This window comes from Gopherus flavomarginatus, chromosome 2 (genome assembly GCF_025201925.1).
Source record: "Gopherus flavomarginatus isolate rGopFla2 chromosome 2, rGopFla2.mat.asm, whole genome shotgun sequence".
In the NCBI taxonomy this organism is placed as follows: domain Eukaryota; kingdom Metazoa; phylum Chordata; order Testudines; family Testudinidae; genus Gopherus; species Gopherus flavomarginatus.
In genome coordinates, this window is record NC_066618.1 from 92806190 (window position 1) to 92819668 (window position 13479).

At 37.4% G+C, this 13479-nt stretch overlaps 1 protein-coding gene across 3 annotated transcripts in view; it reads left to right on the plus strand.

The window, feature by feature from the left end:
- The window catches only part of SEPTIN7 (septin 7), a 132735-nt gene extending 119800 nt beyond the window's left edge, over positions 1-12935 (plus strand). For 2 of the 3 annotated variants that reach the window (XM_050938040.1, XM_050938039.1), the window contains 4 exons: positions 4437-4457; positions 7461-7596; positions 11211-11350; positions 11917-12935. In XM_050938040.1, the coding sequence (XP_050793997.1) occupies positions 4437-4457; positions 7461-7596; positions 11211-11350; positions 11917-11956 (337 nt within the window). In that variant the 3' untranslated portion in view covers positions 11957-12935. The remainder of the gene's footprint in view (positions 1-4436; positions 4458-7460; positions 7597-11210; positions 11351-11916) is intronic. The other variant, XM_050938041.1, reaches the window with a different exon arrangement.
- Positions 12936-13479: the final 544 nt, after the last annotated feature.

The following is a 13479-nucleotide window of genomic DNA, read 5'->3' on the forward strand; positions in this document are numbered from 1 at the left end:
AGTTAAGTATAAAAAACTTAAGGGTCCTTTCTCTTTGAAGTGGTAATAGTATCCTGGACTGATAAATTCTGCCTTCTCCATGGGATTTATAAAGCTCATTAAATTGTGGATGTCATGTAAACTTGGAATCTTCAAGACATGTAAAGTTGCAACAAAAACAAAAGAAACTGATCACACTTACTGTTACGTAATTTTGGAGTTAATACCATTGCTTTTACAATAAGGGTCTAGTAAGGGGAAAACACTGCATGTACTTTGACTTCCAAAGTTTTACTTTTGTTGATCTCACACCTTTACCCTTACTTCAGTTTTGTCCCTCATCAGCAGATTTCTGCTTGTCAGTGCCCCCAAACCCAAACTCTCTCCATATGTTATGTAGTCTGAACACTGTAAATCCTTAAAATGCAATATACAAGTGCATTCTTTGTTCTTAATATTGAAAACTTTGTGTGCTGCTTGCTACAGATTCTGTGTACAGTATTCAGAGGTTCCAAAACCAATGTTACATTTGCTGCACTTATTTATCACCAAGACTGTGAGTCTGTTGCAGATTCCGTGACTTTCTGGGACCTCCGTGACACCTGCAGTGGCAGGTGCAGCTGTCCCGGGGGCCGCCTAAGAATCTGGGGTAGCCCCTGGGCCATCTGCACCTGCCACTGCTGGGGCAGTCTCAGGCCACCATGCCTCTCCTCCCCTCCCCCCAGCAGCAGCAGGAGTTTGAGTATGGGAGAGGGCTCAGGGCTGAATCAGGGGGTTGGAGTACAGCATGGGGTGAGGGCTCTGGGCAATGCTTACCTCAGGGAGACATGCCAGCTGCTTCTGGGAGCCACACAAAGCCAGGTGAAGAGCCTGCCAGCTGCCCCCTCGCACCCAGCCGCAGCAGGGGTCCCAGGTGCCCCTGCCCCTCCATAGCATCCAAGTTTTAGTCAGGGAAATATAGTACAAGTCATGGGCTGATTACTGGCAGTGAAGTTTTGTTTACTGCCTATGACCTGTCCATGACTTTTTTTTTTTTACTAAAAATACCCGTGACTTATGACTAAGACCTTTGTATTCAGAGCAGATGTTGCCTATGCTTTTAGTTCTCACTGGTGTCTGGATTAGTATTGATGTGGTCTTCTCTTTCAGAAGCATGGCTCATTATTTTACCTCCAGCCACCAAAACAACCGCAGTTACTTTACTACAGTCCCTGGTTTGGCCTTTTGAGCTGGATGTCTTTAATAAAGTCAAAGATGCCCTTCTGAACACTTTTTTTCCTCTGTAGCAAATCTCTTCAGTTTACGATCCTATTAAGAATCATAGCACTTCATTACTGTGTAGCTAAGGTAAATAAAGAATCAATTTATATGCTAGTTGGCAGCTTGAGCCCTCAGTTTCATTCATAATGGAGCTACTGTTATCTACAAATATCTGATTTAGTGCTTGCAGACAAGCAAAAAGATTTTATTGCAGATTTTGAAAGAACCTCTGATTGAATCCAGATCCTAGACCAGAGGCCATAACCTTCAGCATCCCAGTTCCTTCCTTATTAATTTTTAGTCTCACTCAGATTCCTGCCTCCTTTTCAAACAGACAAAACTGGGTTTGCTTACTGTCATTTTGCCTTCTACCTCTCCAGTATCTTATAAGTACACACACACCGCTACTTTGTTTCAAATTGTTTGCTCCTATTGTAAATTCTTACCTTGCCCTTTTTTGGAAAAATAGAAACATTTCAGATTTTTATATTAATTAAAAATGGGCTGTCACTGTTCTCACCAAACAGTTGTCTCATCCATAAGGACCTTTGAGCCACAGCATCTGTTTTATAAGTATTGAAACACTGACGATCTTTAAGTGTCTATATTTGTATCCAACAACACTTTAATAAAGGAAAAGAAGAGCAAAGAGAATAGAGTCAAATTTTATACAGTTTTTATGGAACAGTACACTTCAGTAACAGTTTTTTAGTAGAGTGTATTCCTTTATTTTGGGGCACTTTTAGAATTATGTACTGTTATCAGTAAGAGTACAAGATGTATAGATTTGTTTGTGGGTTAGAGCAGTAAATATACATTCCAAGGGATTGATTTGAAAAGAATATAATTATACAGCACAGCTGTTTAATGCAGAGGATAACTTTCTGGAGCTATTTGGGTTTTACAGCATAACTCCTGTTTGACTCTGACAGTACAGACATTGGATTCCTTGCTCATTCTAACAGGCAGGATAACTGGTCACCACCCACATTCTCCCACTCCAGGGCTGCTTTACTGTGCTTCCCCAGTTTTGATTCCTGCCGGATTTAGAGCAACATATAGGAAGATGATCTCTGTGTAGCCACATCTGGCTGCCATGTGTATTCTTTCATAGAAAGGGGGAAAAGAAAACAAATACACTTCATGTGTGCCTCCCCTCTGGAGTCTTAGGCTTATTTTTGCTCTCGCTAAGAGAGCTCTACTCTCTGTGGCTGATGTGATCTCTGGGGCTGTGACAGACAAAACCAACCTTTCAGATTTCCTATGGGTGGGATAATAGCTTACCTGTGAAGGTAAAGGCAGGAGTGGAATGAGGCAATGCTTGAGCCATTTTTTTTCTTGTGCCATGAGAGATAAAAGCAGTGTCTGACATCGCTGGCAGCTAGAGTTTGTGGTTCTGGCTTACTTTAGAATTTTTGTGTCTGTCTAGGGGAGCACTTGAAGTGGGTGAGCCCATTCATAAAACATCAGAAACCTTGCATTCACCTTGGTTGTGATTAATCAGAGATTTACTGACATCAGTGGAGCACTCTCTCTATCAAAAGTACCTATGAGTCATATTTGACAGTTGTATTTTGTATTAAATGTTGAGTTTATTGGGGATACACAGTTCCTTTGTGAGAGAGTATTTTTTATTACACACACACACAACACACTCTCTCTCTCTCTCTCTCTCTCCCTCCCCTCCTTCCCCCCCCGTGGTAATGTAAACATATTAGCCTTTGCAGCTCTGTTCCTTGGGTAAATGTTAGCTTATTTCTCTGAACAAAACTCAGTGTTTGACTATGAAAACAAAATTAGTAATATGTGCTGCAAGATACATTCTGTATTTTCCGAATGCACCAAAACTATTTTTCTTGCCTTATGACTCCCTTGAATTCCTCCCTTGCTTAGTTGATATTATAATCAGCTGTTCTACAAATAACACATTAGTTTAAGAGAAATCCAAAGCATGTTTTTTCCATGATTACGTAGCCTTTTTGTATTTTAGGTTTAGTGTCTGATTCCTTCACATTTTCAACATCATCCCATCTCTAAAAAATATTATGTCAGAGGGTAACCTTCAGGTATATGGATAACTTGTCTCTTCACACTATGCAAATAAGTGTAACTGTACACGTGCACTGTGTGGCATATACTAAAATTGGCACTTGAAACCAAAAATTCTTAATTTGAGAAGTCCTATATTCACTTTTTGATGTGAAATAGACATTTTCAGTGAGGTTAAAAATAAACCATGTTTTTATTATCAAAAGGTATGTGTTTTTGTATAAATGACATAAAGGTAAGCCTTATCTGGCTACAGATATGTTCAATAAACTGTCACACAGAGTAACAAAATACGCAATGTGTAGATCCTTTTAACTGCTTCTTAGCATAGAATGCTTCTAACTCCTTTTGACTGTTCCTAGGATGTTTATAACCTTGCCACAAGATTCTTCGCCTCCTATAGACAGAACAGGAAGTTCTAGGGAGCAGTCCTAATAATAGGAATGGCTTCATACTGTGTTGCAAATTATTTCATGTAAAAATACCAGTTCCTGAAGGCTGAAACCTGATCTTTTCTCCTGATTTGACTATTGTCAGTGAGATACTAACACAACAAGCTCAAATTAAGATACCATACTCCATGTAAACTTAATTACATTGTACGCTTTCTAGTGCTGTTGAGCATAGCCTCCTGTGAGACCTCTGCTGGCCAGTAAAGTTAAGTGCTGTTTCTATAGCACCTGATCAATCTCTCTTTAAATATAACATCCGTCATTCACTTTGAATATAATGACCTTCATTAGGTGACAAATTTTATAAGGCAAAGAAGCCTAGAGATTGCTTTGGTTTCAGAAAGCTTACTTAGAGCAAGTTCATTAAGTTAATGTCACTAAAATATGTAAAATAACTTTAAAAGCATGCGTACTTTAGTCACACCACTGTAGGTAATCTGTCTTTGAAATATCTCTTCACATCAAATCTGCATTAATATTTACATGGTGTAGTGATTAACTAACTGAATTTTGAAATAAACATAACCAGCTTTAACTAACAATCTTTCATTTTACTGTGGAAAATTTGCTTTTAGGGGAAAAACAAATTTTAATTAGCTTTTTTAGAATCTATAATGAATTTGCTTTTTAATTACTGCTTTTTAGTTTTTGTGGTTTTATTTAAGCATGCTAAGCCTCTGTATTTTTGTTTTTTAGATTTGACACAGTTGAAGGCATGTAAGTGGTTATTTAAATTTTTCCAAAGACTTCAGACAAAAACTCTTTAAACACATAAGACCTTTAATGTTAAGTGTTTCAAAATTTAAGTTTTCCTGTTATTCAGCTTCTGCATCTGATTTTACTTTAGTGCTTTTTGTTCTAAAACTGCTCTAACATTTTAGATTAAAAGTTATAAATATCTTCAGTGACAAATATTCTTCATCGAACACTCCCTCTTACTTTTGAAAGATTTCGGTCAAATTGCATGAGAATAACAAAGACTGAAGGATGTATGTAAATTATGTAATTCACCCAGATTGGCTCTGCAGTCTTTCATTAGTTCCAGAGTAATAGTTATATTAGTGCTTATTGAGAATTTAAGTAATGAAAATTCCACATCTCTAAATTTCCAGCTCTTTAAGGAGGGGTTAAACTGGCAAACTGGTTAGTGTAGTCACATTCATTTGACTATGGTTTATCATACAAATGGCTTGCAGAGGTTCCACTTTGTGTATACATAGAATAACATAAACTTTCTCTAAACCTTAAAGAGTTAATATTACACATGTATATTATTTTATATGTGGAGGGTGGGAGTGTTCCTGGTGCTTTCTTGGACTTCCGTTTTCCTTTGTGCTTCAACCCCATTAATTTCTCTAGACATTGCTTATCAGAATGAGAACTGTGTACTGATCCACTCGTAAAGAACTCCATAGTGGATATTAACTTGCTAGCTTACTGAACACTCCAGAGAGGCTAAGACTTCACATTTTGGGGGAAATCTGAATAATTTTCTTGAAAACATGACTTGAAAGACATACCTAGTCAATTCTTAGGTTCTGGTGTCATTAGGGAGCCAGTTCTATTCCCATTTGAAGTCAGTGGGGGTCTTGGCAGTGACTTCAGTGGCAGTAGGACCGAGGCCCCTAGGTCAATGGTTCTTTACATAGAATAGACACTTGAAAACTTTACATGTCTCTCAAAGAAAGGTATGTTAATATCTTCAGGAAGTTAAATTTTGTAATGTTTTGACAATATGTTTGTTTAAATTGAAACACTACTACTCAAATTCACTAAAACATTACACCTGATGTTGCACACTCCTCTCATGAATTGGTTTTATGTATTATTGTACTGGGCTTGTAATCGAACAGTACTCCAAGTTACATGCTATTTTCATCAACAAAAGGTACAGATGCTAACAATCAACCTTTTGTACAGTAAAAGTAAATCCTGAATTTGGAGTAGGATCAGTTTCTGTTTGAAATCTAGTATTCTGCCAACATTTGGTGTGCTGCTCTAAATTTTGCAAATCAGTTCAGATACATCTCAAATATCTAAAATTGTTACCTTTTGAAGCACATATTTGAAAATACTGGAATTTAAAAACTGTTCAGTTGGCCTTGATTTTCATAGGATACATTTCATTTTCACTTCATTAGTGGCAATCTCATATATCTGAGTTATACATAAAAAATGAGCTATGAACAGTCAAAACAATTCACAGACATATTTGACCCACCCTCCGTTGCACTGACTACACATTTTTAACCCTATTTCCCTCTCCTAAAAGAATGAGTTGCAAGTTTTGAACGAAAGGGGCACTGCATATTAGAAATGCTTTACTCTGCCTCAGATACTTTTAGGAGAATTCTGAAGCATAAAACACATTGAAGCACAAAAAGCAGATACTTTATTTTTGATGTAATCATACCTAGAAACTCCAAATACAGTTTGCTTTCTTAGATGAAGTTTGGACCAACTTAAATGGATAGACATTCCCTGCTCATTTATCATTTTTGTTTTGTGTGTGTGTGTATGTAAATATCCAAGAGAGTGATAACACAAGCAGGTGTGTGTGCGTGTGTTTATATTATAGTATTACATCTATATGCTAGTAGAGATCATTTTTTCAAATGTTTTTTAAAAACATACATGTTCAGGCTGAAATGTGTTCTGGTTGTTCTTAATGTTTGAGTACCAAAACCATTACTCTTACAAGGTGCTGAGTGTATACATTATCTTACCATTAGCCAGAAAGAGTGAAATAGATAATCAGTCTTTACTGGATTCTACAGAACATTGAAGACTATAACATTTCTAAAATGCTATTTTAAACTGAGTAACAAGATTAGTAAATCAGTTGCCTGAAAGTGTCTGGAAAAAATTGAAAACATGTATTTGAATTAGGCACATTTTACAAAGCAAAATATTCCATGCTACACTTCCACAAATAAATCTGAAGTCCAACTGCTCAAAACCTCTCAAAGTTGTTGTGCGTTCAAAATAATCAGCACAGGAAAATATTGTATTTAACACACAGCTAAAATTATGAACTTAAATTTATTTGATAATTCCCTTAGAAATTAAGATTTAAAAATCAGTTTCTCTCTACCTACAACACTTTCTTTCTCTTGCTCTGTTCTAATTTAAGGCTATCTTTCCATTTTTGTGTGCACAAGTATTTTGGTGATTGGAGGGGCTGTAGTGTTGGAAGATCACTAGGAAGATGCCACTGCTATTTTTGAATTTTCGTTGCTGAATTTTTCCTGATTTGACTTTCCCCTAACGCAGTGGTTCTCAACCTATTTACCACTGTGGGCCACATCCAGTACTACCTCTGTTGCCCTGAAGACGTCACATGGGCTGCAGCTCTGTGCTGATTGGGCCGGAAGCAGCCCTTGGGCCACAGGTTTAGAACCACTGCCCTAGCAGTTCTGTTAAAGGTAGTAAGTAAAGAATTCTCAACATATGACTGCATTATATTTAACCCAAATTTAAATATAAAAAATGTAAGATGTTAACGCTATGAAATAAATTATTTTTTCATAGTTTAACATTAGTTTGATCGAACATATGCAGTCTTCTGAAATTATGAAAATTTAACTTAAGATAGAGGCACATGCAAACTCATCATTCCATTTAATGTCTTGTTTTTTGGTTGCCTTGCTTTTCAGTGTCATCTTGTATTGCAAAAAAGATTACTTTCTTATTGATTAACCTGTTCTGGATTTATGGCAGGAGCCCTCTAGCACAGATGGAAGAAGAGAGAAGAGAGCATGTGGCCAAAATGAAAAAAATGGAGATGGAAATGGAGCAGGTCTTTGAAATGAAGGTCAAAGAAAAAGTTCAGAAACTGAAGGACTCTGAAGCTGAGGTAACCAAAATGTGTATTAAATGCCAATAAAGTGCTCAGTGCTGACCAACGGAGAGAAAATCCTTTCCTCAAAGACAGTGTAACATACACATGTTCTGGAGGTTCCCTCATGGCTCCATAGTTAAAAATATAACCTTAAATTAGAATTTAAATGAAACTCTCACTAATAATTACCCAAGTTGCACTATTTAAATAAAGGAGGCAAGCATGTATTTTCAAGATAACTTTCATATTTAAACATCCCCTCGTTTCACTTCCATAATCATAGCATGCTAAAAATCTCTCTAGTCTCGTGTCTGTCTTTGCCCTAAAACATTAGTTTACACTTTAGCTAATTTATGCACTATATAATGTGAATCTTTTATCAATAATAAAGCCCTTTCTTTAAATCCTTTGACTACTCTGCCATAATGCCTGTAACAAATCAGCCAGTTCATGATGGTTAGCTTAAGGAGTAGACAGGTATTGCTTGCAACTGTTTCAATTTTTGTGACTTTTTTAAAAATTGCAAATCTATATAAAAATTGTATAATTCGACTCACTCACCTCTCATGTCCCTTTGTATGTCAATTGTTTTAGGTTGTAAACTCTTCAGAGCAGAGGCTGGGCTAGTCTGTCGTACAACGGCTTTGCCAATATAGCTAAACCAGCAAATCCACCTTCTGGGGAGACAGTATATACTGGCATAATGACTGTTTGCCAATATAAGCTGCGTCTATACAGATGTTTTTGCCAACATAGCTATCTGTCCGGGCATGATTTATTTATTTTTTTATTTTATGCTGTTGTTTTTTTAACCACACAGCTTACTGACATAGCTATGCTGGCAAAACTTTGTAGTGTAGACCCCGGGCCATTACTTATTTATACAGTTCTTAACACAGTGGGGTTCTGATCCTGATTGGGACCTATGGGCACAATTGTAAAACAAATCAAATAAGTGGATTTTGTAGCTCTGCTAGGAGGCAGCTTCTCCACAGAGGCCTGGTACAACAACCATAGCTGCAAATTTAAAAAAATCTTAGCAGGCCTACAGGAAGCTTGGAGTACTAAAAGCAGTTATAGAACCCCTACCAGCCACTCTTTGAGGAGCCAGGGAGGCAGGCAGGACAATGGGAGAGAAGTGGACGGTGACTTCACTGTCCAGCCCTGTTGTCCTTCCCTCACTACCCAAACTCTCTCCTGTTACATACTCAGTCCACTAAAGTCTGCTTCCATAACCTCTCTCAACTCATATTGCCTTCCCAGTGTATGCTTTCTGCTCCCTATTGAACTTGTAAACATCTACAAAATTAAGTTGTACAAGTTCAAAGACAGCAGAGGGGGTATATACAGGGAGATTTGAATTGGGTTCAGGGAGTATGTCTAAGTACTTTAGGATGAGTGTACTATGGGCCTGGTGCAAGAAAACATCTTTCAGGACACGGGTCATGGAGGGAAGAGATGTAGAAGACCTGGAGCATGAAGAAAGCTGTACTGGACGTGTGTGTGGAAGAGGTTGGAGGGTTACAGAGAACATGGGCTATGTGAAAGGAGACAAACATAAGAATGACAAGGGGTGTATTCTTTATTCATGTTAAACTTTGCACACATTGGTACACTTTCAACATGGATAAAAGCACGAACCCACCTACAGATCACCACAAAGTCTTCAGGAGAGAGCCCTGCAGAGATTGGCTGTTTTACTATGGTGGACTTTCAAAGGCCTTATCAAGAGCGTATATTGTTATATCACAGTTGCATTTTAACTTCTTTGCTAATAGTCCTGGAACGTGCCCCCTGCCTCATTTTTAACATAGTTATGGTTATTAAAATTATATGGTTGCTTGTCAATACAGTCACGTAGAATCAAGAAAATCACCAGTTACATCAGTATTGATATCTAAACCAACCACAATTTGCATCTTACCGCCTATACCATAATATCAAGATGTTCCTGGCTTCCATTTTATATACAGTTGCCCATAACACACACAAAGAACAGGATTACTTGCAGCACCTTAGAGACTAACGAATTTCAGTATAAGCTTTTGTGGGCTACAGCCCACTTCACAACACACACTAATTCCTAATAGGCATACTCAAAACACAACCTTAACCTTAACTTTTACTTCAGTTTGGGAAGAATTCATGTTATGTATTTAGATACGCTTTTACATTCTGTCAGCAAAGATACCTTAACTTTAAGACTGAGTTGTGAGAGGTGTGTGCACTCTAAATGGCTCTGATAGTACATTAGCAACCATTACTTTGTTCAAGTATGTGGGATATAATATAGGTTAAGGAACAAGGCTGCAATACTTTATTTAAATAAAGTTCTGAAACACTTCTGTTTTCAGTGAGATTGAATGCTGAGAGATTGTTTGGCAAACAAGTAGAGGAAGGGAATTCTGAAGTGAAATCAAGTGTGAAAGCAAAAGCAAGAGACAATGCAAGGGTCATTTGGGAAGGAGGCTTGAGAGGAGCACAGACAGCAGGTGAAGGGTAGGAGAAAATAAGAGCAGCAATGTAAATACAGATTGGGTTTTACACAGCTTTGAAAGTAAGAATTAGAAGCTTGTATCTGATATCAAAGGGGAGAGGAAGCCAGTGAAGGGAGTCAGGCCTGGTTTACACTTATAATTTAGGTTGACATAGCTACAGCACTCAGAAGTGTGAAAAATCCTCACCCCTGAGACTCATAGCTTTGCCAACCTAGTCCCCAGTGTAAACACAGCTTGGTGAATGAAAAAATGTTTGTTTCACATAGCCAATGTCATTGGAGGAGGTGGAGTTCCTACAGCGGTGGAGAAACCCCTGTTTTTCTTGTAGGCTCAGTCTTCACTATGGTCTTATGCTGGCACCATGAGGGGTAGTATGGTGGACTTTTGAATCAAGAGGGGAGTGGAGGCAGGGGAAGATGAATAGCTATTGCCGGTGACATGTCCAGAGGATGTCAGTCATTTAGGTCCTATCTAGACTAGGGGGAAAGGTGGTGTTCTTAAAACATGTCAGCTAACACATTTTAACATGTTTTTAAACACCACTTAGCAGCTAGTAGTGAGAGATTTTAACACCTTGACTCTGTGCTCTCCCTTCCCCCAGAGAGACATTATAGAACAGGTTATCAGTCAGAAAATTCTGAGGAGGGGAGTGGTCTGCTTCAAAAGCAGTAGATCTAGCATGAAACTGAAGATTCTTCTATTGATTGTGATTGGCTAGGTGGCTGGTTGGCTATGATCAATGCTTATACTGTTCTAATCATCTTGTTGCTTTGTGCTCCCCCTGTCTGTCTCCAGCTGTTTTTTCCTAGTCTTCTGCTTGGAATGTAAGGTCTCTGGGCCAGGGACCATCACTTTTATGATTGTATAATGGGATTATGGCTTTGAGGCATTAGAGCATTATAGATTATAAAGGCAGGAGGTATTGTCCGCATGCTCGAGAAGTTTGGAGGGAAGATGGTGAAGAGGATAGGTAGAAGTGGTAGAGAGTGGAATCAACAGTTTTGGTCTCTAACCAGGGTCCTCAGTTACAGTAGCTGATGTGGCATACCGTACAATACAACTTCTAATCTTCTTTCTAATGTTGCAGTGTTTGTGCAGTTTTTGACTATGTACTTTGCGTCAAATTCTTAGCTTCAACGACGCCATGAGCAAATGAAAAAGAACTTGGAGGCGCAGCATAAAGAATTAGAGGAAAAGCGCCGCCAGTTTGAGGATGAGAAAGCCAACTGGGAAACTCAACAGCGTATCTTGGAACAACAGAATTCTTCCAGGTACGTAGGATTTTTGCTGAAGTTGTTTGTATCTAATGTTCCACATGTTCTGTAATAATTATTAAAAGAAAATACATCTTTACACAGCTTGACCATCAACATTTTTGCTTGGCCTACTCAAAATAGTGAAAATATCACACTGCTTTTTGGTATATATGAGCATATTTTGGAAATGTGGAGAACCTTAGCTTCTATAGTAGGCAAACATGTTCAGTACTTCCTAAATAAAACCAACCTCAACAGGTACCATTCATCACTGTAGGAAAACTTTATTAGAATTTGAAGGCTGATTTAATTTTACTTACCTTTTTCTTCGGCTTTTATTTGAGGGCTGGGAACTCAAACGTCTGACTGAAAGCCATCAGATCTTCCATCTCCTGGAAGTAGGAGTGTAATGGCAAAATTATTGCTATGCCAGTGCTGTGTGCGTAGTATGCCAAGGAAAATTCCATCCTGTATCTAAACTAGGACAGCTGAAAATTGCATATTTTAAAAAGATATACATAATGTGCTGAAATTTTTGGCCATAAAATGTTTTTTTATTTTAAAATGTTTTTTCTTCTTAGAACCTTGGAAAAGAACAAGAAGAAAGGGAAGATCTTTTAAATACATCTATTGACCACCAGTTATGTATTAGTTGCCAATATGCCAGCCTGGACATCAGTGTTCGTTGGATCCATTTGACCAATTTTGCACCAGTTGTATCCATAACGATGGATTTAACAGCATGACAATTTTTTTGTTAATTTTGATGGAGATTGAGATGCCTTGAATTGTCTAGGATGTTGTGTACTTGGAAAAATAACAGCTCTAAGTACTTTTTCCTTTTTAAAAAAAAAAAAACATGTCATTTTAACACAAACATTTTACTGTTGTACAATCATGTTCTGGTGGGTTTTTTTTTGTTTTGTTTACAGGATATTCCAAAATACAAGGACTCTGGAAGGTTTTCAGTGAGGATAAATTGCCATAATATGATACAAACTATGCTTCTCTATTATAATACAAGAATTCCATTCAGTGCAGCATATACAATAATGTAATTTAGTCTAACACAGTTGCCCTATTTTTTGACACTTCCATTGTTTAAAAATACACATGGAAAAACAAACGTATAGGCTTACAGTGCACCTAAAGCTTTTTATAACAACCCTTCTTTGTTTTGGATTCTTTAAATATATGCTATCCTCATTTAGTAACTTCTTTAGCCAGAAGAATTTCATTACTGCTTCATTTTTGTAATAACATTTAATTTAGATATTTTTTCATATATTGGCCCTGCTCAATAGAATATAGCTTCTTTCATATGGTAGGAACCAGTGAGTAAATCTTTTCTTTAACTCCCTTTTTACATTTTATGGTAAGTAGCAGGAAAATGCATTTATAGGTCATTTTTAGGCAAAATTGTGGAGTTAACTACCAACCTGTTGCTACCTGTGTGCAGTCTTTCTTTATTTTGCTAGAAATGGGAATCATGGCCTCTTGAAAAAGTCACCATTTTGCATTTAGCTGTATTCATATACTGCATTTCTGTATTTTTATTTGTATTGTAAAAAGTCACATAATAAACAATGTTGTGATGTAACCTGCTGATGTGTGATACGCTTTCAAGAAATTGCATAGCAGAGTATTCACTATAGGAAATATTTCAATGTAACCACGCTTAAATATAAAAATTAACTTTGCATTTAGTCTGTCTATATGTCAAGTTATCAGTTTAAGGGCTGGACAGGTGTATTCAATCTGTGGGTTATTGACCTATTAAAACATGTTTAAGTGGCTAAGTACTATACATGATGAATTGTGCCCTTAAACTTAAGACTAAAAACTTCTTATCCAGAAGAGGGCACCAACTTTTCATGCAGTTTTTGTTTTGTCCGAAATAATAAGATGTTCAGACACCTTTTCTGATATTTTCCGCGGGTGTGTCTCCATTACTGCATCCAGAAGTTTTTAATATTCATGGTTATCAGTGGCACTATGGGATGGCTGTAGCCTCTGGGATTTCTCCACTGTTTATCGAAAATGTAAGCTAGTCATTTGAGCTGAACTTGGTAGCTGGGAAGGTGGCGTGTAGCTTGTAAAATGCTTGAACCTTACACAGGAGAGTGTACTAAGCTTTATTTGCT